Source organism: Rhynchophorus ferrugineus, unplaced genomic scaffold, assembly GCF_030347505.1.
Source record: "Rhynchophorus ferrugineus isolate W39M unplaced genomic scaffold, kcgeb_rfMv2 rfM8, whole genome shotgun sequence".
Taxonomy (NCBI): domain Eukaryota; kingdom Metazoa; phylum Arthropoda; class Insecta; order Coleoptera; family Curculionidae; genus Rhynchophorus; species Rhynchophorus ferrugineus.
The window spans coordinates 15,823,389-15,849,308 of NW_027472587.1; the positions used below are offsets into that span (position 1 = coordinate 15,823,389).

Here is a 25,920-nt window from a genome sequence, read left to right on the forward strand (position 1 = left end):
CTTGAAGGGAATTATGTTGAATAAAAAAAACTAATTTTGCCAAAAAAATGTGTTTTACTGTGGTAGGCCGGGGACTTTTCAATTGAGCTGTTAAACCTCTATAATGTAATACTCTATGTTTTCAACTTCCCTTCCATCTGACATCTATTCTTTACTACATATATTTGACATTAATATTATCTGTCAACATGAAGAACCGCTAGCTTCATCAGTCTCAATGTAAGTTTTAAAAAACACTCCACTGATTACGGATGGGTATTTTTAGAAGAATGAATAATAAAATGAACGATAACTATTTACCTAATAGTTTATTCCCAAGTGGAATCAAATAAACATGGAGTATGGTTTGTATAAATCGCGGCGTCTCTAACAAATTTACCATAATATTTTATGTAGTTTGTTACGTACCGAACCGCAGTTAATGTTTTAATTTATTGCCTATATTCCGAACAGCAGCTCTACGTCGATATCGGCGATTTTAAAAATATAAGACCGCCTGTTAACCCGATATCGTCGATTACTAACCGGAGAATTTTTATAATTCCGTTGAGTTTTTTAACACGCGAACCCGCGAAACTTTTACCGACATCAATGATTGACATTTGAGCGAGAGCGACCAGTAAGCTTACTCGCCGGATTTTTCCCATCCAAAAATTATAGTAGGCACCGGATTTTTTTCTAATTTTTTTATAGGCCTGCGTCAAACTTCCCATCAAAACAGGCAAGTACGGTTCGTCTTCGAATGAATCAGGCTAGCCGTGGTTTGTTTGTTTCAGAGTTATTATTATTTTTGACACATTAAACTGACAATATCGAATATTTTATTTCTGTTTGCCAATTAAAAGTTATTGGCGTTGGACAAAAAGTAATTTCGGTTTTTCTGTATTATTAAACGAAGGACTTTATGCCGCAAAACTACGACGTTATCGGCGTTAGTCGTCCTTTGACCTTTGAAAATGTCACGTTTTTTTCTTGCAGTTTACGGTCGCCTGCGACTGTAATGTATTGTTTTTTTCGCCGTTTTTTATCCCAATGAATGGTAACCTAGTTATTAAAAACGTTGAAAAGTTGGAACCGATAAGAATCGTTGAATGAGTACACGTTACAGTGCCCGAAGGGTTTTTTTTATCGTGCGGTGTTTTCATTTGTTTTTTTTTAAATTACTATTTTAGAACTTGTGGGTTTTTGTGTATAATTTTCTTGAATTTAAATATATGTACTTATATGATGGTCTTGTGCTGTTAAACAAAGAACAGCCAAGTTTCTGGAGTTGTAAAATCGGACGAATATGGTGTATGTTGCAACAATTCGTTCTTTAATTTACCGATTTTTCTGATGATTTGTGCATCTGTGCGAGGGCTATGTGTACTATCTTTTTTTTGAAGCAAAAAGCTGATACAAACACTTTTTCCTGATTTTTTGAGGTGAACTCGATTTTGAGGAGGTTTATAGTTACTGCATAGCTTCGTGTTATAAACCACTATTAAGAATGGTAGACTTACGTACTTTACTTGAATATATCTTTGATGACAGGACGTACAGAATATTTTTATAGCTTCTAATACGTTCTAATAAAGAATGCTTTTAATTTTTTTAAAGAAATTTTCCTTATTTCCTTTTTTAGTGAGTTGATACTGTTTTATTTATTGTTTTATTATTTTATTTATGGTTAAGTTGCAGTGATTCTTTATTTGTATGCCTGATAATACAAAATATGTGAAAAGTAACGAGCAAGATTTTCGTTCTTCTTGGCATTATTGAACCCAGTGGTTTTAAAAGCCGAAAACTATCTTTGATTTCATGAAAATGGTGCAATATATATAGTTCTTTTAATAAAACAGCCAATGCATGTCATATATGATGCGGATTTTTCCTTCTTATTTTACTCTCCCTAAAAAGAGACAGAATGCTATCTGATGCGTCGGAATATGTAACGGAATGAGCCTGTAAAATTCGGTTTGATAAAAGTTCAATTCTGGAGACTCATGGTATGTGCACAAGGATTTAAATTTGCAACGTTGCTAGATCTTGCAAATTATGCGTACATTTGAATAATATAAATTTAAAAAGTTTCTGTATTTTAACAAATTTTAATAAAAGGCTATTATAGCTTTAGTCTTTGGATTTGAAGAGGCATATTAACATAAAATAACTAGATATATGAGCTATGTGCTTTTAACTAATAATAAATGATCGGGGACGTCCTGTCGGTGTAAATTTTTGTTTTCAACGATTCATTTCAGGTCAGATTATATCGGTTTTCGTTGTTTCTCTTCGCCGGTTCCTCGGGGACTCCCGTCCTCCGCCTTCACCTCGTCGTCGTCGTCTCCGCCGTACCAAGCAAACAATATCAGCTCCGGAACCCGGCCTTGACCCATTTCGTTGCCGCGCCGAAAGTTTTCCGTGGGAAAAACGTCGATGAAATATTGATGTGGCACACACGTCTTCCTAAAAAGCGACAGATTAAGCCCCGCTTCGGTTTTATTTTCGCCGGATTGATGGCCCGGACCGCCGCTATCAAAGGTCTCCGAAGGACAACGATAGATTCACGTCCGACGCCGTTTGATTTATGGCGGATTTTTGATTGGTCGCCGGCCTGGGCCGCCGTACCGTAACCCTTACGGGTCGGCAGGGGCTAAGTGACGCGCTCTCGCCGTTTTCACCTAGTTTACATTTTTTTTTCGGGGCGCTTTGTTTCGACGCGACCTAATCGCTTTTATCCGTCGGGAGCTTCAGCTTTGTGTTACGAATATTTTAATTGATCGATGTTACCAGGGTCGATTTACGATTGCTGAGATCAGGAATTGAGAAGTTCAAATCAAAGAACCGATCTAACGTCAGTTCCGTTACTATTTTTCAATATCATTTTACGCCTGAAATAAAAACACAGGTCAATTGAAAAGTCCCCGGCCTGACACATAGATGGCGCTACTTTTTAGTTAGCCCTAACCCTCAAAAGATGCGTGTATAAATGCGTGAATATAAAAAACTAATTTTGCCAAAAAATGTGTTTTACTATGGTAGGCCGGAGACTTTTCAATTGACTTGTTAGTCTATATAAAGTATTATAACGCATTTTAGTTTATTTTACTTCGATATGTAACTGTGAAAAATGTTATCAAATATAATTTATTTTAACATTACGGTACATCTAACGCATATGTTATCGGAGGACTTAAAACTACAATTATTTAAACAGCCACAATAGTTTATAGGTTAGAGTTATTTTATTCTATTTACGTTCAAAGCCACCTATGGTATACCTAGTAATAATAGTATACCTAATTAATAATGGTTCATCCAAGTAATGTATTTTATTTTTATTAGAGAACATTTTCAAATTCGTTCGTCGAAACTTTCTGATATCTCTGTATTTCTCATTAGTTTCTTCTGTTATTACCTGTGTACATTTTTCTTCATAAAATTAGATTTAGCCACTGCATTCTCTCTAATGCATTTGCCATATCTGCAAAACGGTTAGTATTTATTTTCTTGTTGTAAAATTTAACGAAATGCTCATATATCTTCTGAACAATTACATACATATCTATGCACATACATCTTTACGATACGATTTTCTTCAGTTATTCTATATTAATTATATACTCACCTTTACTTGTTTGCACTCTCATCACCATGTCTAGGTAATGGTCAGCATTGAGTCATAATCCCACATCCAGAAAGTTTAATTCAAGTAAATAACTAAGCGGTAAATATTTATAACTATTATATATTTATATTATTTGCGATTTTTTTGAGGGAACACAGAAATATTGTATTAGTTACACCATTTTTTGTAAAATCATGGGAACTATTTATTTAAAAGTCTTAAAGAAGCTACTGAAACTATTCCAATTAGTAGCGACAGCCAGATCTTAATTATTACACCGTTTGTTATGTCTTTTCAACAACAGGAAACAAACCTCACCCGGTGAGATATTAACCAGGTCAATGTTTAAAGAAATCCATGTTTACCGTGTTATGTTTGTGATCATTTCACTTGTTTCGCTTGTTTCAAATCGCCAACGCCTCGGCCGCCAAACAATCGCCGATCGTTTACTCTGGCCCGCTTTGTTTTTTTTTTCGAGAGTTTCAATTCAATTAACGCGAGATCGAAATTAGTGGAAAAAACGATTTCGGGAATGAGAGCCTAATGAAACGGAGGCGGCGATGGCGTGTTTTTCACAGGAATTCGTAAATATTCGGTCGCCTACTTGATTGCGGGTCGCGTTCTACCCCCCTCGTTAGTTCGTCGTCGGGTGATCACCGCCGCCGTTTGACGACGTCAGTGATAAGGTTGAGGTTCGCACTTTTCTTATTCCTTCGTAATCCAATTATTCCGGGCCTGTTAAATGAATAAATTATTAATTTCGAATCGGTTCTCGGTGTGTTTGTTTTCTTTCTTTTTTTTTTTTTTTTGAGATCAGTCTCGATATTGATTGAAATATTATTGGTTGTAATCAGAAAAGGCAAATTCTGCTCAAAATAACGGGTAGTAGAAGATTTTTCGTTTAAACATATTGATATAGGTAAAATTCTTCTTCTTTTAAGTTGACACAAATGTCATTTATACTGTCTTATTATTGTGCTTGAGTTTGTGGTGTTTACAAAATGCATTTTCTTAAATTTTACACTATTGCTTTGGGGGAATTTCTAACTAAAACTCAACAAACCCTTCAAACCACCGTGGTATTCAACTAGAATGTCTTCGACCAGGTTCTTTCTCCTTTAAACACTCAATTTATTACTTTGAGGGATCTATTTTCGGTCGACACAAGACAGAAATAAACTATTAATGGCGAGAATCGAAATCGTTTTGGGGAAATGTGCCCGAACATGTTTTGACAATGGGATTACATGTTTGTATAAATGTTTTTCTTTGAAGGTCGATGCAGTAACCTCCAAACACTCCTCCGTCTGATGACCGTTCGAATCGGAACTTGCGAAACTCTCAATAGCCAAACTTTCTCCTCGGCGAGAAGAACGTATTAAAATAAATTGCGATATTGTGTGTTATGCTCTCACCGTACAAGCTTGTTAATTCCTCGTCCGAACAACAATGATGAAGCGAAGCTCGCGGCACCGAAGATAACATCGACTAGGGCAACTGTTAATGTGATTCCGTTGAGAATCGGCCGAACAAAAGAATTGTTGTTGGTATTTAATGCGTCGAATAAAGTTGTTCCCATGTTTTCCTTATTTAATTAAAACTACAGACCCAGTGTCGGTAGTTGGTAAAGAGGACGCCGGGTCGTTACGGAAACCAGAAGATTGTTTACATATCGACCATGTCTCTCATTCCACTTTCACGCAAAAGGAACTGATCATCTAAAGAGATGACTTTTGTAATTAACGGGTCTGAGAGTAAGAAGGATCATTGAGAGGTTGGTTGACTGTCACTTTAGCGATGGTGATTGTTCTAATAATTTCTTCTGCACAGTAAACTTTTACCCATTATCAACAAAGATAACTATGTGGTGGTTATGGAGATGAACGCTTAAGCCAATAATTATCGGTCACTCGCTGAAAATGTCAATAAAGTGAAGAATAAAACAGCTTTGAACCATTCACATAAGACTGGATATCAAAAGAAACTTAATGCTTGGTTTACACATGAACTAGCAGTGAAACATTTAATAGATCAAATAAATGTTATTACGTAAGACTATAATATGTGAAAAAGATGGTGGTCGTAGCTTGGGACTAGTACCAAGGAAGGTGATGCTGTGGTTTTTGGTGGCACTGGAAATGAATTGTTCATCATAGCTGCACCAACCTGGTCAAACCATTGTCTGTCTACTATCTATATATTGAATATTTAAATGTTTTCCGTCTGCTAGGGTGTTCTTTGACCGGAACATTGAAATAATCACATTTGGAGTGTCGAAACTACGTTTCGCGTGTTGTTATGGTTGGAGCATGCTTGCAAAAGAAAAAAACAGCTGAAAGTCAGGTGAGAGCATGCTCTAAAATTAAAATCCACGGCCGCCAGGTTCGAAATTACAATTCCTGAACGTTTACGGAAGCAGCTCGATCATGCGGTTTAGTTCAAATTCTGTAGCTTGTAAATCCACCCCTTGATTCCATGGCTGGATAACGTCACGTACCTAGGTCTCCACTTCGACCGACGGTTCGGTTGGCATTCCCAAATCCAGAAAGCAATCCAGAAAAGTTCGAGGATAGCAAACCTGCTATCTTCTCTGATCTGCCCTTCTAGCCTACTTCCCATCTCAATCAAATTCTTATTTTACAACATGTTAATTCGGTCCCTACACCCAACCAGCTGAAACGGCATCAAGTTTTCCAAAATAAGCTCCTCAGGAGAATCTTAAACGCTCCATCGTTTGTCCGAAATAATCAAATTCATAGTCGATGATTCCACAAACAGCAAGTTCTCAAGTTCTTCTGAAAACGCGCTTGTTCGCGAGCTCGTCGACATGTTGGGAGCTTAGCACCGCTAACCTCCCCCTTTTCCAGGCTGAAACGACCTCATCCGTCGCTGCAGTCAACTTTTGCCTGCATATGATAGTATCCAGTCGTGTGTTAACTCAAGTTCGCGACTCAATAGAATCGCCGGGTCCTCGTGCCCAATAACGACAGCCCGATCAGGTGCTCAGGCCCGGGTGCCATATCAAATTTAATACAGTAGTACTAGCGATCCACAGGGGTCAACTGTGAGGCGGTTTCGGTTTAGTGTATTGGTAAGCCCAGAGGCAGTCCCACATAACCCGGTCCAACTTGTCACTCCAGGACAAGTCTCCGCGACCAGGTATGCGTCATGCATTCCATCGCCTGGTTTTTAGACCAGAACAAAAAAATCTAAAGTTAAAAACATGCGAAGCGTGGTTTGTCTTGCACATCAATTGAATGACAGACAAATGGAAAATGGAAAAATCGCCTGAAAGGCTACTTCAAAGGTATGATCGCAAGTCATTTCTGCATAGAATAATGATGTGAATAATCATGGTCATCACCTGGCGAAGCCGGCCGATCGACTCCAAGGCCAAATCGTTTTGGTTGCAAGACAATGCTGCGTGTTTGGTGGGAGCAGGCTGGTGTGGTGTATTTCCAACTGTTGAAACCCTGTGGAACAGTTAATAGTGATCGCTAGTGATATCAAATGGTCAATTTGAACCATGCATTGGTCAAGGAACGCCCAGGATGAGTCCGAAGACTCGGTAAAGTGATTTTACAGCACATATTATTGCACCCGCCGTACTTTCCAGACCTTGCCCCGTCCGACTATCAACTTCTCATATCAATGGGACACGCGTTCTCAGAGCGGCACTTCGCCAGTTCCGAAGAAGTTAGAAAATGGTTCGATGAATGGTATTGCTCAAAGGGGAAACAGTTTTTTTTTGATAGTATCCATAAATTGCCTGAAAGATGTATAGCCAGGTGTATAGAATGAAATGGCCAATACTTCAAATAAAGACGTTTTTCCATATTCCTGAAAATTATGTAGTTTTTTTTCGTTATAAAGAAAAACCGAAATTACTTTTTTTCTCGAGTTTATATTTTTGTTTACGTACATTCGAAATGTCATTCATGTCATTTCCAAGATAATGACACGCTATGTATCAGGCTAAATATAAATATTCGACTATTATTTTTAGCGGTTCCGAGAATATCGTTTTTCCGAAATTTTTTTCGAAACAATCCAAAATATTCGGTACGATTCATTCTTGCCGTTAGTGTATACATTCATACATACACACGACGAAAATATCACTAATTTAATGAGCGTCAACGAGTGATTCGGGTCGTGTAAGCGTCGATTTTCGTCAAAACAAGCGCTGGACGGCCATGACTGCGACGAAAAAGTTGTTTGTCGAGACGGACTGGCTTCCTTTTCATCTCTGGAAAACTCGGTCGGTCCCACGAGGCAAGAAGAAAAACAATTTTGCCGACTGACAAAGGAGAAGGTTTTTTTTGTCTCCTCCAATAGGAAAACTTGGTCGTGAAACTTACTGAATATGTATTTTTATCAAACACATTAGTATTAATTCTTAACGGGAATAGTGGGATGTTTTCTTCTTCCCTTCCTTCACATTTTCTACTCGTTTTTTTGTTCCCTTTTTTATTTGTTTATATCTGCGATGACAAAAATATTTTGATATACTGGTTTACTAATTATTTTCAAGTAATTGTTTATTTGCCTCATAATAAGCCTGTCACCAATTGCTGTCCACTCGGATGACTGTCGATTGGACTTCGGTGTGAAATGATGGAACCATGTTTCATGCATTGTCACATATCGACGCAGAAATTCCAATTTGTTACGTTTCAATATGACTAAACAATGCTCAGAATCATCAACACGTTCTTGTTTTTGGCCAACAGTGAGCAAACGCGGCATCCACTTTGAACAGAGTTTTCTCATAGTCAAATGCTCATACAATATAAAACCAATACGCTCATTTGATAACTTTACGATGTTAGCTAACTTCACGCAACTTCACTTTTCGATCATTCAAAACGATTTTGTCGATTTTTTGATGTTTTCTGATGTTACCACCTCATTTGGACGTCCACTTCTTTCTGCATCATCGGAGTTTCTACGACAACGTTTGAAGTCAGCAAATCAACGTTTTATTGTTTTTGCCGATAGAGCGGAGTCCTTAAAGACTTTTTCAACCCATTGCGTCGCCTAAACGGCATTTTTCCCATCAAGAAGCAGTGTAAAATTAAAACACGAAATTGTTTTTAATCCACTGTTTCGGAAATAATAAAAGTAGTGTCACTTTTAGCACAAATAACTCACAAAGTTGTGAGTAGAATATCGTGAAATTTTAAGTTTTCTTTTGAAAAAACTAGCGCCATCTATGTGTAGGCACGGGGGTTTTCAGCTTATGTGTTATTTATTTACCACTTATAATATTTTCTAACTTACTAATTCTCACTACGCCATGTAATCTATTCAAAATAAAACAGTGAATTCACGTCTTTAATATGTCGACAGTATTGTCTATCGAAAATTCTAAATTCATTTTAAAATCATACATTACTCATTTCTCATTTTATTATAGCTTAAAAGAGATACATCGCTGTCTGATACGTTCGAACACGTAACCTATAAAATTCGCCTGGTTGTCAAACGTTTGCAAAATTCTTCAAAACATTAGTGATAATAATAATTACAGGTTAAAAACCGGCAAACGTTGTTTTGACTCTTTGCGCGTGATTTGGCAAATTTAAAATTGCCGCTTATTATTAGTCTAATTGAAAATGCTGGAACCATTAGATAGTCAGAGTCAGAAGATTACGTCTCTAATCAGTTACCTCCAAGAAATTGACATCTGAAGAATATTTTCCTTATTGTTTTTCTGTAATTTACTGATCTATTGGTGTTTCTTTTGTTTTAATGTTTTTCTTTTGTCATCTTTTATGCAAAACTGTCAACTGTTGTATCTAAAAGTTTTATAAAAATATGCTTAATAAAGTCAATTTGTTTGTATACAACAAAGCTTGTTCATTTTCTCGACTGGTTTAGCACCAATTTATTATATATTTATGGACAGCGCGACGATAGAAAATGAATCATTGAACCGAAAAACACCGAGCGGGATAATTTGATTATCTTTTTACTAATTTTAATGTCTGTTGATATTTTAAAAGAAAATAAACAAGTGGTAAAATGATTGGTGATATCGAACAATGCGTAATAACTTATGTGTTTATATGATTAATAAGTTAGTAATACTGGGTAATTTTCATTTATATCTGTGTATAAATAAAAATAAAAGTTAATTGTTAAATCGGTGAAAATAATATAGTATTAGTAAATTAATAGAACAGACAAAATGAATTAGACAAGATGCATAATATAATAGTAAAAATATTGTAATGTATATAATATTTATGGAATTTTATTTGGTTTTTCAATAACTAAAAGTACTAAGGAAGGAAGTGTATAAGACTTATTAAGTTTCCTTGAAAAAGAGGGTTACATTAGTAAGTAATGATGCTCTAAAAGTAGTGTTAATTCATAGCACATAAAGACCTATTAGTTTTATTTAAATTTTCATTTTCACATAAATGGTAATAAAAGCAATAAAATTGTTCAAATCTTGTTATAGAAGGTAGTATCGTCTTTAGCTTCCTCCATCTCTCCGCTATATATATATATATATATATATATATATATATATATATATATATAAAGCTCTATATATATATATATATATATATATATATGTATGTATGTATATTTGGAACTGATTAATGAACTTTGGTGGTCAAAACTGGCAGTCATAAAGCTGATTTTTGATTAATTGAATTTTCGCGTTAGGACGACCATTAGGAAAAATGGAATGCATATTTGTGACGTTCCCAAAACCAATTAAAATTTTACGAGGAAACCGCCTCGGTCAGCACCGCCTCGTACACAATTAAATCCTATTTATTTGTTTGCTGGCTTGTTTTCTCAGGTGCCCCCTTTTTCAAGTCAGAATTTCCAGGCGGAATGTGATCCAAGTTATGTATCGAATTTTAGAGATATTTTGGGTAATCAAGAACGAGAATTCCTTCCAATAAAACAGCCAATGCACGTCATCAACATCGTCGAACGTATTGCCAAATTCAGTTTATAAAAATGTAAAATCCCTGGTAAATTCGGAGCATTTTCTTCTTTTTATTTTACTAATTAACATTACATATTTTTCATCCCTTATAATATAAAAAATGTAATATGAAGCACCTTCTATAAACATATTTCATTTAAAAATAATTAAAAGAAAAGAGAAAATAAAACAATACGTAATTATTTTTGATTATATAAACACTACTATAACAAACCAAAGTTGGAATTCTATTATTTTAAGTTTATATATTATATCTAAGTTATTTAACCTTTTATAAACATATTTAATTTTAAAAGGAAAAAAAAGAAAATAAAACAACATGTAAGATAACAAATATAATTTATTTATCAAAAATAAAAACAAAATCATCCATTTATCTTTAAAATTATTCAATATATTAAGATTAACAAAAATCTGCTTTATTTCTTCCTTTACCCATGCTTTGGTACTCGTAGCGTGACTTTTATGTTTTGTTCCTCTGGAGTTCAGTTGGTTTGCTTGCTGAATATAAAATAATATATTATATAAATCCTTACGAGTCGATAAATCTAGATTTATCAACTTTTTTGTTCATCCAATATAGCATCCATTGGAATTTTAGCAGCTAGTTTGGTTGCAATCATATTTTTAACTGATTTTAATAACTCACCTTTGATACACTCTTGTGAATTCTTGGTCGATTATGCTCAAATTTGCAAGTAGTTATAGTAGCTTTTTTGACAATATTTACAAATCAATTATTTATCCATTATTGCCTATCATTTATGACCAAGATATGAACAGTGTTACAAGAACAAATAAACTATAAATAACGAAATTCTTATCCCTACAAAACAAACCTACCAGTGGCAGGGTCAAATTCAAAATAACTTGTAGTTCGTTGGATTCTATCTCTCGATTGCTTGTAAATGACAACGTCGCAAAATCAGGCGGAAACTACCGAAGTTTATCGAATACCTGTTAGGATGCTTCAGAAATAGCCACTACTTTGGGTTTTCGCCATAACGACCTATCTGACAGCGCTATCTATTATCAAAAACAAAGGTTATTGAAACATTACTTATTTTTCATAGATCAGACATGAATTTAGAGTTAAGTTTTGCACGGCCAAAAATATATACCAATATTTTGCATTAAAACATTGATTTATTCGTAGATGAATGCGGCGCAAGCGGTGGAGAGGCGGACAGTGACGAGGACGTCGTCACCAGCTACCCCCAGGTGTACAGCGCCGTCTCCGGTGAGTCCGACGCGATGCTGCCCACAGCGCCACGGCCTCCAGCCGGGCCCCTACCCACCATAAGCGTGACGCCTCACTCGCCGGCAGCAGCCCCACGGGCGTACGCTTCCGTTCTCGAGGATAGTCTCCAGCAGGTGCGGGAGCTGCACGAGACCGTGCAGCTGATGAGAAATGCCACGGCATCGAGTAGCAGTAAGACCCTACGAACATTCCAAGCCGACGCCCGTACTCAACGTCTTTCTTTTGACAGATTACCAACATAATCCCCGAGAATTCGCTGCGTTCGCTCTGAACCCTCTGCTCGCGCAAGTGGCTAGGCTCAGCGCAAGCTGTCCGATACTCAACGAAGCTGGTCAGGAGCCGGAGATTTTAGGTGGTTCGTTGGGTTCTTCGCCATTACATCAACCGCCCAGTCGCAAAGGAAGTGGTAAGCTCGTAACCATCATGTATGCTTAGTTTACAGTTAAAATAAAACAAAAGCAATTGTTTTATTTACTTCATATTTTTTTCATACATTCTTAGACACTTCTCTAATGCAGAAACATAGAATTACATGTAAAACAAGGTTATATAACTAACACTTTGACCGCTGTAACTGCTATATATAGTACTGTCCCATATCTTTACCGTAGTAAGGATGGAACAGCATTATGTGAACTTTTTAAAATATGCTAACATTTCCAGGTACTCAAGACTGGCTGTCACAGCCGGAGACCCAACGAAGAAAGTCATGGACGGCCCTGGAAGATTTGTCTGGAACCGGGAAAGTCAAACATACAAGACAAAGGAGGTAAGATCGATATAATCAACTGGTGGTTTTACCATTATTTTTGCGCAGACCAATAAAAATGTTTGTAAATACTTTTTGAATTCATTCATCTAAATCTTATATGAAATACCAATTTTTATTGATATTGTATTGTATGAAGTGATCAACTACAATCATCCATGCAAAGCCACTGGTGTTGTTTCTCCATGTCTTTTATATCTTGATGTAATCGTTGTCCTTGCTCTTCGCTCAGACCATGTTTTGACAAGTAGTAGACTTCAAGGTTCATGAGGCAACTTACAATAAGTTTATAGTTAGAAGCTTTCACATTACACAAAAATTTAATCCCAGTTTCCTTAATTTATATCCAAGTCTCCTTTTCTTTTCTACTGATTTTTTTCCAAGTTGGAGCCACATACACCAATTTACGAATATCAGACCCAACAAGATATAGATATATAGATCAACATTAATCACCTTTAGGCAAAGTTTTTACAAATTGTTTCATTATGCCAAGTTGTATACCTAATAGTGATGGATGAATCTTCTTGAGATCTACTGAAGTTTCATGCAAAATGTTCTTCTTACTGGACATCAAGGTTTTTGGATCAATATCGATCAAGTACTCTGCTGTCCCACTTCCATATCAAATATGGAAACGTTGTAGATCCATTTTGTTGACCAAATTATTGAAGTTAAAATGTGAGAAATTATCAAACAATATTAAAAAGGTTTTTTCAGCATTGGTCTATGCTATACAACATCAAAACAAGTTCCTCTTTACCGTAAATGTACTTCTCTTTTCGACAGTATATCCCTAAGTTCCATGGAGTCGGAAGCGGACGAGTCATCGCTCATCGACAACGTGGACGGCAGCACGGTCAGACTGCTAGGACCGGACGCCCCCATCATCATCAGGCACCGAACCCGAGCCTCCACCGGCGGCGCCAGCACTCATTCTCTGAACGAAGCGGACTTACAAGTACTGTCCCCGTCTTTTTCTAGTTCCGCTTATCGATCGTTCGAATTTCAGAATGACTTCAACAAGATCAAGGCTAAGCGGGATGCCGAACAGCTACGGCTGTTGCCTCAGAGGCTCCCCCTACAGAAATCGGTGTCCACGCCATCGATCATTGCCGTCAGGGACTTGGCGCCCGAACCCACCCTAGCCGGCGGCCAACCTACCCTACCGATGTGAGTTAACCGACAATTTACAATTGTCATCGTTTTTTTCTTTATCAATATTTTTCGACGCACATTGACACATTCAGTCACGTGTTTTATCATGTTACCAGAGGAATGTTTGAAGATGATACTCAAGTGGTTCAATTAAAATTTAATTAAATAACATTTTTCATAATCATCTTTTTGTTAGAGATTATATAGGATGAGCCATCATATTTGTAGTTTATTAAAAAAGTGTTATCAGACAATAAGTCTTGATGCGGTTGTCCAGACAAAAATGAGGCTGATACCGCTTTTGGCCACAGCCAATCAAGCATAATAACGCATTAATGAATCAGTGTGACATTTGGAGCTGTTTAAGCCAAATAAATAGGTTTTTGTTATTGGTGGATGAAATTTTAGAGTGAATGAAATGTAGATACCTACTGCACCTCTGAATCAAACACATTTTTAACTCAGTGGAGGGGGAATATCAATGGAAAACTTGAAATGAGAGATGATTCTCTATATTCTAAAATAGATGTCCCGCGGTAGATGATATAGAGATTACATTAAAAAAATCATAAGCAAATTTATCAAAAATATATCATTGAATAAAACAACTCTGTTCTAAACTATATGCATGTATAGAGTTAATAGGGCTCATCAAAAGGAAACCAACATATGGCCAACCCTATATAATAAAATAATCATTTTATTCTTGATATTAAACTGGTTTTTCCTTCGGAGACCTTTTGAAACATATTTCAGAAAAAAATTAACTTCGTTTATCGTGTTAAACTTAATTTTCAAACATTCTTCAGTGTTTTTTTGTTGATTAGCTATGAGTTTTTACGTTAATCCTCACTTTAGTATGCACATCCATTTTTAATATATTTGTTTTCGAGAAGAGACTGATTCTCAGCTTGTTATTTTTCGATTTAATATAAGTGTCCTGCATCTTGTAATGAGAAAAATTCGTCCTATCCGAAGAACATTTATTTTAAGCAAAAAAAAATAATGAAAACAGCCGTGTTTCTGTCAGAACAAAACGACTTATTTTTTGGAATCGTTAATGATTTATTTATTTTAATATCTGACGTGCAAAAATAGCATTTCATTCATCATATTTCCCAGATTTTTCATTTGGATTATTTCACATTTACAAATCTACAATACATACATTTCCATAATAAAATATACGCATATTTTGGGGATTATATTTGTTAAAAATTTGGACGAACTTTTTTTTTACTTGATAGTTTTTTTAATATATAGAAAACATTCTGAGCTTATCTATACTGTTTTATATAAATATTGATTCTACCGATCTTAAAATATGATTATCTCCTTAATTATTATTTTAATTTAATAATCTGGGACATATATAGTCACCTTCACAAAAAATAAGCTAGAATGTATTGCATGTGCTTAGCTTGATGTCTAGGGGCAGACCCAGTGGTACCGAGAGTGAGACTGAAGAAGAGGGCAGTCGTTCCAGCCATACCCATTACGATATCAATTACAAGGAACAGTTCAATCACCTCCACAAGTAAGTACCGTCCCTTGCTGCATGCTTAGCTCGTGTTTTTTTTTTCCAAGCTTTCTCTTTGTATTTTCTGTGTCATATTTTTTGCATCGATCTTATCTATGAAACTTTTTTGTGATGTTTTCTCCGTCTATTTTTGCTATATTTATTTATGATCTTTTTTAGGTAACTTCGATCTTCTCTATTGTAGACCATCTTCTCTTGTAGGATCTAGAGATATCTTATCTCATTTGTTTCGTTTAGATACTCTGATATACATTGTACAACTCTAAAGTTAGCATAGTAAATTACATTGATAGTTTATTGATTATAATTTTGAGTGGTCTTTAATGTATGTTATAGTTGACCTATTAAGTGATCCAATATATTCCAAAATACTTTTAATTGTGGTATTGTTCAAAAATATCTTGGTCAAAAATCCAACGGTTGTTTTTTGAGTTGTACTGTGTAATTAAGTTATACAATCTTTATACTTGTTGTATAATGGTGTAAAACGGGGTGTGGCTAGTTCTGAAGCCACACCCGCTGTCACCAATTGGTGGGTCACAATGTAACCACGCCCACTAGATCTAGTAATTTAGGGCATGCCTTCAAAATTATATATCATAAAAGGTTGTATTTCTTCTATTTTCTTTAAGTTATCGTAATATATAAATTATATATCTACTCGTACATGATATGTTATTTATATATTTGATTCATACACTTTCAGTATCGCGTACGACCGTCACATCGAAAAGAGGAGGAAGAGGGGAAGTCTGTTTTTCAGAAAAAAGAAGGTAGTAACAATGGCGTACTTGCCTCGATTTGTCGATGACTGATTGTTACGATTATTTTAGGACAAAACCAAGAAATTCACCCATCAGTGGGTGTCTGCTTGCTACGGATCATCACAGACATGCGACATGTGTACCAAGCCGTTAGGCAACAAGCCTGCTTTGTATTGCGACAGTGAGCTATGACCCAATTCTTTGATACAACTTAGTTTTGATGATTTCCTCGTTTACAGCGTGTGGTACCACAGTGCACCAGAATACCTGCAAAGACAGCATCGTCGAATGTATAAACGTTAAAATAAAAGGTGCCAAAGTAAGTGGTCCTCATTATTCATCAGTAAAAATCATCCAGCGTCATCCAACTTTTCTCTTAGAGCACCAGCAAACTCAGTGGATTCGGTGTCCCTCTGACGTCCAGTAAGAATCCGTCATCCAAGCGCGGATCGAACGCAGTGCCAAACAGCATGACCACGTCATCGAGGTAAGCGTAGGAATCCGTTTCTCTCTTTTAGTTTGAATATTACTTAGAATATCCGCGAGATGGCACGACAAGCCGAACCGAACGAGATCCGAGTGTTTCGGGATCATTGACTAATATGCCAAGACCTTTTTCAGTTGCTGTCATGCGCGATATCACGATCTGTCGAGGTTCATTTGTTTTTACAGCGCTGTCTCGAAGTACAGTATTTCACGAGAATTCGTAAAATTATGTCGTTTTATTCGGATGACCATAACCAATGAAATTTCTGTTCTCATACTGATGATAGTTTCTATTAGCTTTTACACGCTTCTGTTGCTTTCTGTATTATCATATTGCTGACTGCTATTGCGAGTATCTTTTTTAAATATGATATAATGATATGATATTTTGCCTAGTATTGGGGATTTTTGAAGCTAACTATTGTCATATTTGAGTGGGTAATTAGGCGTGTTCAAATATTACAGGACATTTTTGAAAATCATATATGCATTTTGGTGGACTATCTGAAGTACATTTTTCACTACTGAATGTGAAATATTATTTCCTATTTTAAATGTGGTAATTTTTTTCCATGAAGTCTACTATTGGAAATGAAACAACCTAAGTTAACTCTTTTTTCTGATTTTAAATAGATCATAACTAAGCTGAACTAGTCTGATCTGAGAGGTTATACAAAATAATGTTGTAGGCGTGACTAATATGTCCAATATCAGTGATTGGTAAGTGGGTGTGGCTAATTTGTCAAGCCACGCCTCTAGTTTATCCTTATACTTTCTAATAATTTTTCTCAGCGTGTTAATACCCAGTTAGGATCGTTCATTTTTGGACATTTTTGATTTCAGGAAATATTTGAATTAACCAATAACCCGAAGAAGCATCGTTTGCTAAATACGAATATATGTTGCTTATTGGCCATTTTTCTTCCAATGTTTCCAATTAAAAATCTGTTTTTTTTAAATTTTAGTTTTTGACAGTTACTAATTGGAATAAAACGTCAGAATTTGTAGTTAGAACTTACATTCTCTGTGTCATGCTTTTGACATATTCGAGACGCCGATTGTATATTGACTGGATATTTGGAAGTGACATAAATGTACTTAACATGTATAAAATATGAATTATCTGTTCTCTGTGTAGAAATTTGAAATTTGTGTTATATATTTACTATATATTATATATATTTTTTAATTTGAATTGATTTGTGTTTTAGTAGAGTTGGCGAATTGGCATGTAACAGAATATTTTCTCAGAGACTTCCAAATAGTTCTTGTACTTGTTGAAACCTGCATTGTTATCTTTCTGCGAAACTATAGCGTCTATTTCGATGTATAATTTCTGTTCGACAGAATCGAGTTAATCGTTAGACACTAGAACATAGATACTAGATACAGTAAAAAAATAGTTTGATGGTAACGAAACAAGCAAATGGTGATCATTTTTATTTGTGTATATATTTCGAGTGATATTACTGAATCCCTTGGTATTATTACTGTTATTTTTAAATGTTGTTCGTTACTTTACACCTGCACAATGATGGGTTTTCGAGCTGGGCCCCGAGGTGTAAGGTAAACGTTCACTATACATGTCGTACTCACAATATACTGTTTTCTTCATCTTCCTTTTCATCCTGCTATGCTTCGTAGCCTTTCTCGCTTCTTATGTTTTGTGTGTGTATTTATTTCAGTAGTTGCTCATATTCTGGCGATAGGAATGTTGGTGTAAATATATCGAAATGATGTTGCCGGTCGATGCCATCTGGCGGCACAATGTTAAAGGCTCGCGTATCATTCGATATATTTTGAATAGCTTTTCATCGACTCTAACCACAACATCGACGGAAAGCTATTTTATTTGAATGTCTTTGTGTGTTCTGTTTGGTAAAGATATGATACTGATAATGGGTGTGGCTAATATGTTCCCCACCCCTCCTTTATAGGAGGAGCCAGCTGTGCTATTCGCCATGGCGCAGGGTCGCCACCAAACTGGGAGTGAAGTAAGTTTCCTAGCCTAACCTCACCTCATCCTCAGTCATTCTGTGCACGCCCCTTTCTATTTCGCCACCGCTGATTGGTACCATTCTCGCTTTTTGGACGATTTTGGTTGGACAAATGGAAAACGTTTTAGTTCTAGATTCATTTTATTGGAGCGAATTTGTTGAAGAACAGGACGTGCTACTCCAACTCAAGAAATCCCAAGTTTCCTACGCTTCGGCGATTTCTTAAAATAATTAGGTGTGGTATTTGATTATAGGGGAAGCTAACATTATTTATAACTTTATATTCAGTGAAACAAATCACTTATATGTGGTTTTGAAGTTAGTCTGGAAAAGTGGACATGACCTATTAGACTTTTCATTCTTTAAAGAGATGTTTGATTTTTTAGGTATTGTTCAGGTAGATTTGCCAAGCGTATGCGGACCTTTTGGAGTGGTTATAACTTATCTGTTTTTCATTGTATGCAATCTTGTAATCAAATAAATTTGGTTAGTTTGATTTTGACAAAGTAATTCATAATTACAGGTCACATGGATTTGTTGCCTTTTGCATAAAAAGCGTAATAATTGATTTTTAGGGAATATTGTTAGTTTTTGCTTTAATTCAACATAACTCCCCTTCAATTTTAGAACGATAGAAGACTTAACACGGGCTGTATTCGCGAGGATACAAATAATAAACTTCAGCTATTATAAACTATTTAGAATTAAGTACCACACTTAATTTAATTATAAAGTTATAGTTCTTTAATATAAACTCTGAGATTTTTTGATTTGAGTGGTATCAGACTGTCTAAAAGTTGGTCAGCGTTCTAACACCTATTTATTGATATATAATGTGACAAGTATATGCGATAAAAGTAGTTTGATGATTAAAACGCTGACGAAACCGAGACTGTCTGCTAGGACAAGTGTTCAAAAGTCTGACTAACATATCAATTCAGTCGATAGACGATTTTGTTTGGAACTATCTCTATTTTTACCTTTCTTAGCATGTAAGGCCGAGCTCATCCACCTCTCTGTTTATTTTTTTCGTTGTCTTTATTTTACGCTACTACCCTATACACGAATCACGCAAGGATGTGAAGTTTTATTTTGATTTTCGTTGTACTTTCGAATACCCATATTATGCAAGTCCGTTGGTGCGCAGTCGAAATGTTTTCTCATCGAGTCCGATGATGTTTCAGCCAAATTCTTTGCGACGATAAGGATAGCGATGCACACGGTCATCATGACGCCACCAAGTAAGTTTTGTCGCGCGAATGTCTGTCTGGACTTGTTTCTAATCCAATTTTGATGGACGCAGCTTTGGTGAAGATGTCGCCCTGGTTCAGTCGGAGTTTCTGTCGGACACCACTGTCACCGCTTCGGATTTGTGTTCGGATCTTAGCTTGGGGCTTCACGAGAACGAGCCGGATACTTGGACGCCGCACGCCGGCAAGGAAGTGACCAGGAAAATGAAGGATAAGGAAGTGAAGCGACAGGAGCACATATACGAATTCATTCTGACTGAGAAACACCATTGCATGACATTGTTGGTCATGCAGAAGGTAGGCGGTGATTTCGACGAGGGGTTTCCGGTGGCTTTTTCAACGAGATTGTTGTAGATATTTGTCGAAGGACTGCAGAAGTACTTCAATTTGGGCCCGGGCTTAGAAAGAATGTTTCCTAGATTGGCGGATCTCACCGAACTTCACCTGGGACTGCTGTCGAAGTTAAGACAGAGGCAGAGGGAAAGTCCCGTGGTCAACTCGATCGCGGATATCCTATTGGAACAGTTTTCAAACGAAAATGCCGCAAAACTGAAGTCGGCTTATGGTTAGTATGTGTTTCGAGTTAGATCTATTACCAGATGTGTCGTAATTTTCCTTTGTTATAAGTACCATGATTTGTATTACAGGAGAGTTTTGTAGCAGACATCGAGACGCCGTGGAAATGTACAAGTACTACGTGCAAAATGACGTCAAACTCGAGGAATTCGTCAAACACTGTCAGACCAATCCCCTGCTGAAGAAGAAAGGTATTCCCGAATGCATCCTGTTCGTCACCCAGCGTCTGACCAAATATCCGTTACTGATCGAGCCCTTGATCAAGACCAGCAAGGAGAACCGACAAGAGCAGGAGGCTCTGCAGAAAGCTCTCGCGCTGGTCAAGGAGATACTGGTCGAGGTCGACGCTCAAGTAGCTAAGAAGGAGAAGGAGGACCGGAAATTGGACATCTACCATCGGATCGACGCCAAGTCCTCCACCATCCACCGCGGTCACAAGTTCAAGAAGTCAGACATACTGCAAGGGAATCGTTCGTTGAAGTTCGAGGGCGTCGCCATGTTGATGCAGGGCCGGGGAAAGATGCAGGTCGTCCTCGTCATTGTTCTCTCGGACGTACTATTCTTTCTACAGGAGAATTCCAACAAGTACACCTTTTTCACTCCGGAAAATAAGGCAAGTATCGCGTCCCCGAACACCTGCATCGATAACAACGCAGTTCTTCTCCCTAGGCTGGAGTGGTATCACTTCAGAAACTCCTGGTTCGCGAGAAGGCGGGCCAAGATTCACGAGGCATCTATCTGATTTCATCGAATCCCGCCGATCCCGAGATGTTTGAACTGAAAGTCCACAAACCGAAAGACAAACAGGTCTGGATACAGGCCATCAGGTGAATTAACTCGAACTAACTGTAGAAACTCGTATCTAATACCTCATTGTTCCGCAGAGAGGCTGTCCAAAGTTGTCCGGAGGAAGACGAAGCCGCCAACGTGTCCGCGGAAGATAAACAGCAAGACAAACAACACCATGTCCGCAATTTAATTGGTGAGCTTTTTTATATTTGATGTGATTTTGGTGGAGGCGCTAATTACAGTTAAAAGTATCCATATTTACATTCAATATAACTCCGTTATAAGAAACATCATTAATTGATAAAAAGAACGTCTTATTTTGTCCCAATTAGAACTCAACTTCAGACCAAAAGGTTTTTTTAACAGTTTTGGATACTTTTAGCTGTGTATGCGGATTACACAGCTTGTATATAGTAAGAAGTGTATAATTATCTTAAAAATCCTCTACACACTTACCCTGTACAAGTTGGTACTTAGTCAAACAAATCCATGAAACTTCTTCGTGGTTCTTGTAAATACTCTCCACATTTGACTATTTCATTCAGGTGGTTTTTACGAATCGTTCTTCGTAAAAATCACCGATGGACGTTTTCGTATAAATTGCATGAAAACTACGACGAACTATCTATCATCGAACGCCATTAAAATTAGTGTATATTGTTTTGTCATCTGTGCTGTACAGAAGCTGATACGGACATCGAAGGTAACCATTCCAAGTAGCGTAACCGTGCATGTTTGCGACTATTTGCAACCCGATCAGTAATTCTTTTGTTCCTGTATCTCTTCCATAAGTGCATGTCATTCTAGGTCATACCAATTTTACCAAATGGATAGAGGTTACTAAATAGTTTGGGTGTTTATGGGTAGTTGGGGTATTATAGGGTGAGTGTTTAGTTTGAAGGATTGTCTTGGAGTGAATAACCAGACGTTTAAAAACATCAAATAATTAATACTAATAAAAACGTCAAAAATAAATTGATCGTAATCCTTAGTATTTTTTATTTCATTTTACAGTTTTATTATATATGGTATTTAGTAAATATTAAAACAGTTAATATTACAGTATAACAGTTCATACTAACATGTTAAATTTAATGAAATATGTTAAATTAAATAATGAGTAGATAAAAAAAATCTAATAAAAACTTCTTTCAATTACAATATATCGAGATGTGATCATAATCCTTACATGTTTTAAATAACTCTGTATTTTTTTATAAATAAATTCTTGTACTAAATAATAAAACGTTTTAAAGAAGCTGTTATAAAAATAGGGGTTTTACATTGTGTGTTTAACATATCTTCATAAAAGGTTTTTTATTTTCAAATTAATCTTGTTCAGATTCGATAATTCATAATTTTTTAGTATCAGTTTGATAAAAATTCAGCAGTTTTCGGGTGTATACGATTGATATTTTACCTAAAAAGGACAAGAGAGAGCTTCTGAGATGGCTTGCATGGGAAATATGGACGAGATCCATATTGAATTATCAAAAAATATTGGAAGCTTGTTTTAAAGCAGTGTGACACCGATTTATTTTTGATATGTTACTAATCCCGTTTCATCCTGACTCACCTGATCATCAAAAGTGTTTGTTTCCTATTTATGCATGTGGTTATCGTTCTTGTTACTATACGACGACGGATTGATACAAGAACGTGACCATTTTTGTCTGGTTACAGCTTTATTAAGACAAAACGATGTAGAACAAGCCCTACTCTTGGAGGAGAAGATGCATCTGCAGCTACGACTTTTGGAGGCTTCGGGGCTGGAACCTCCATCGCCGCCAACCTATCGACACTTGGTGAATGAGAATGCTGACACAGGTCTGATGTGGAAGGAAGTCTTGACCGCTGTTCAGGTAATTTAATGTTTTCCTCGAATCTAATGGGCCGATGGAATCTGGTGTTTTTGGTTTTTAACTCAGGAAGTAAGTCAGCTGGCTAGTTCTCTCTACGCTACCGGTACCAACTTGTCGAGGAGCGTCAGTTCGGCGGGAGAACACCACAGCGAAACTTATGTCTCACCCATTCTACCGAAACGTGCCGAAACATTTGGCGGCTTCGACAATAATCAGGCGCCACTCAAGGTCGTCGCAAGCAAGAAATTGCTGCAGAGTTCTATCGGTGCCGCGCCAGCCACCTCACCCGATTTTGAGAATCTGAAGCCTGGCGATTCAAGACTGTTTGTAAGTTCGACTATTTGGCGCGTTCGTTGAGTTTGTTTGTCAAATATTCTGTCGGTTCGCAGGAACGGTTGCCTTATAGAAATTGTGTGATATCTGGAAAACCTGTAATAAACGGATCATCTGTAAATAACGAAAGCCAACAATCGCCACAGCAAAACCAACGACAACAACAGCAGCAGCAGATCCAAGCGCAGGCCTCCCAGCCGCAGGTGCAACAACTCAACGCGCCACCCGACGCCCCGGCTTTGTTGTCGCTGGGTCGGGAACAACAAACTGCAGCTATCCAACTCAGTCACTACGTGTATACATTGCTGTGCATCATATCTCAATTGATGACTACCAACGGAAGGTATTCTAAACCACTTTGCACTGAACTTCGATATTGATTTCGTTACTCTGATAGTTTACAAGCTCAACTGGCAAATCTCAAAGGCTCGGATAAACAGTATCGACACAACCAGCAACTGGAAGAATTGCGGAACTTGCAGGACAAACTGAGCGGAGAGAAAGCCTCGTGGGCCGCCATGAAAGAACAGGAGGAAAAGGAAATTGAGGAAAAGCGACAGGGATTGCTTAGATTACAGGTAATCTAATAGCACTATACACTAGATCAATAGTAATTAATAAATGACAATGAAAAAAAAATGGGTTTATAAATGAGTAAATAATAAACATTCTTAATAAGTTCTACATTTGATTTTATGTGTGATTGGCAAAAACCAACTCAATAAAAATACATAAAACTTTTACATAATAGTGATTTCTTAAAATGTAACAAACTTCCATATATAATTTATTTGTCTTAAAATAGAGTCCAAATATTTAAAAATAAACAGTTTTACTTTTCCTATCACATTCAACAGAAGTTTGTCTTATCAAACTTCAATTATAATTCCCCACCATGATTTCAGTGTACTGAATCTTCAAACACCAGAACTGAGTAAATATCATTTTTTTAACCGCGATGCTAATAAAAATTTTTGCAAAATTTAAATCTCTTATTAAGTGATTGAGATCTTCAGAGTTGACAAGGTGTAGTAATTTTGGTTTACATTCAATACCGAATTCTGAATGTACAGATACAGATGAAGTCCGCGTTGGATTGCTACCTTGAGAGAGTAGTTGATTTTTCAATACTGGAGGAGCAGGTTCATGTTTTTTTTGTGTGGGGTATTGGAGCGTATGTTGATGGTAGATCAGGATAAGATGTTTTTGAATGTTTACCTTTAAGTGGATTTATAATGCAAAAATAACAATTTGTGTGATGGTCACTTGGTTCTCTCCAAATTCTTGGCACTGCAATCTTCATTGTTCTCTTTTCACCAGCCTATAATAAGACGTAATACATAATTTAATGAATGGTTCCATACAATAAGAAAAGAAAATAAATTCACTCTCCAGAACATATCTGCAAGAGTTATATGACACATGTGGAGTCCATTTTTTGTCTTGACTTTTAAGTTTTCTCTTACTTTAATAAATTCGCCGCAAATATAGAAAAATGGACACTAAAGAAAAACACTACCCCCGTCCTCTTACATCTCTTTCGAAAGCGACGGTTCGCAAAAACCGACACTAATTAACTTTTTTGGAAGCAAATATTTTCGATGTGTCGCATTTATTATATAATTTTGCTTATATGACTTATTACAATATGACTTATTCAATTTTGGTTTTTATTTTAAGGAACATAGAGAAATTAAATAAATATTGTAACAAATTATAACGTAAGAGTTAACCAAATATCGTTAATAAACAGAATTATATTTAGCAATGTGGTTTATTGATAACTTAACCAAGGAGTGTATGATAGGTCAAAGTAAACTTAAACTGATGCATTTTACGAGTTGTTGTCATCATACAGATGAATATTTTTCCTACTACCTTTCTAATGTGATTTCCAGGAACAAGTACAAGCTGAACAGAACGACATAAATCAGCAGAGGGACCAGCTATATCGAAAAATGGAGGTACTAACCAGTCAGGGTTTGTTGATTTCGCCGAACGTTGCAATTCCTGTTGCTGGTCAGTTGGACGATAGCAGCAAAGATAGTTCCGAGGAGAGCAGTCCCCAGTCGTCGGATACGTCGTCGGCGACCTCGGCTCTGAGCTCGCAGAGCTCCATGTCCCACCTGACGTCAGTCGGCGAGAAACGCAAGGAAAGCAAATGGGGAAAGAGTGAGTTAAAATTAGCTCGCTTGGGCTTTGCTTCAACTTTTTTACTCTGTAGGTAATACTCAGTCCAAACAGTTACCACTTAATCTGATATCAGCGACGAACCAGCAGAAAGTCTCCCAAAACTTACCAGTGAAACAACAGATACCCCTGAAGCTGGCGTCGAGGCTGAGTACGGGGGGTTCCGAGTCCAAATTGATGTCCAGCGGTGGTCCCCAACAGATACTACCGTTGAAACTCAGCCAGGATGAAAAAATTCGACGAACTAGCACCGCCGGTTATCAGAGGTTATCGGAAAATAGTTTCAGCCCGCCATCAGAAGAATCGGTGAGTAACTCCGGATATAATCATACATACGCTTTAATATTTACACCAATTTTTGT

The 25,920-nt window shown here is 36.7% G+C and overlaps 1 protein-coding gene across 7 annotated transcripts in view; it reads left to right on the forward strand.

The window, feature by feature from the left end:
- cyst (rho guanine nucleotide exchange factor 18 cysts) overlaps positions 1 to 25,920 on the forward strand; it is a 33,637-nt gene that overhangs the window by 4,754 nt on the left and 2,963 nt on the right. For 2 of the 7 annotated variants that reach the window (XM_076412199.1, XM_076412205.1), the window contains exons 2-24: positions 11,740 to 12,015; positions 12,074 to 12,250; positions 12,508 to 12,613; positions 13,403 to 13,574; positions 13,626 to 13,786; positions 15,192 to 15,308; positions 16,018 to 16,084; positions 16,145 to 16,256; positions 16,315 to 16,394; positions 16,456 to 16,562; positions 19,743 to 19,799; positions 19,862 to 20,105; positions 20,163 to 20,373; positions 20,456 to 20,997; positions 21,054 to 21,211; positions 21,269 to 21,366; positions 21,856 to 21,876; positions 22,857 to 23,035; positions 23,102 to 23,362; positions 23,425 to 23,711; positions 23,766 to 23,946; positions 25,267 to 25,540; positions 25,593 to 25,864. In XM_076412199.1, the coding sequence (XP_076268314.1) occupies positions 11,740 to 12,015; positions 12,074 to 12,250; positions 12,508 to 12,613; positions 13,403 to 13,574; positions 13,626 to 13,786; positions 15,192 to 15,308; positions 16,018 to 16,084; positions 16,145 to 16,256; positions 16,315 to 16,394; positions 16,456 to 16,562; positions 19,743 to 19,799; positions 19,862 to 20,105; positions 20,163 to 20,373; positions 20,456 to 20,997; positions 21,054 to 21,211; positions 21,269 to 21,366; positions 21,856 to 21,876; positions 22,857 to 23,035; positions 23,102 to 23,362; positions 23,425 to 23,711; positions 23,766 to 23,946; positions 25,267 to 25,540; positions 25,593 to 25,864 (4,160 nt within the window). The remainder of the gene's footprint in view (positions 1 to 11,739; positions 12,016 to 12,073; positions 12,251 to 12,507; positions 12,614 to 13,402; positions 13,575 to 13,625; positions 13,787 to 15,191; positions 15,309 to 16,017; positions 16,085 to 16,144; positions 16,257 to 16,314; positions 16,395 to 16,455; positions 16,563 to 19,742; positions 19,800 to 19,861; positions 20,106 to 20,162; positions 20,374 to 20,455; positions 20,998 to 21,053; positions 21,212 to 21,268; positions 21,367 to 21,855; positions 21,877 to 22,856; positions 23,036 to 23,101; positions 23,363 to 23,424; positions 23,712 to 23,765; positions 23,947 to 25,266; positions 25,541 to 25,592; positions 25,865 to 25,920) is intronic. The other 5 variants (XM_076412200.1, XM_076412201.1, XM_076412202.1 and 2 more) reach the window with 5 other exon arrangements.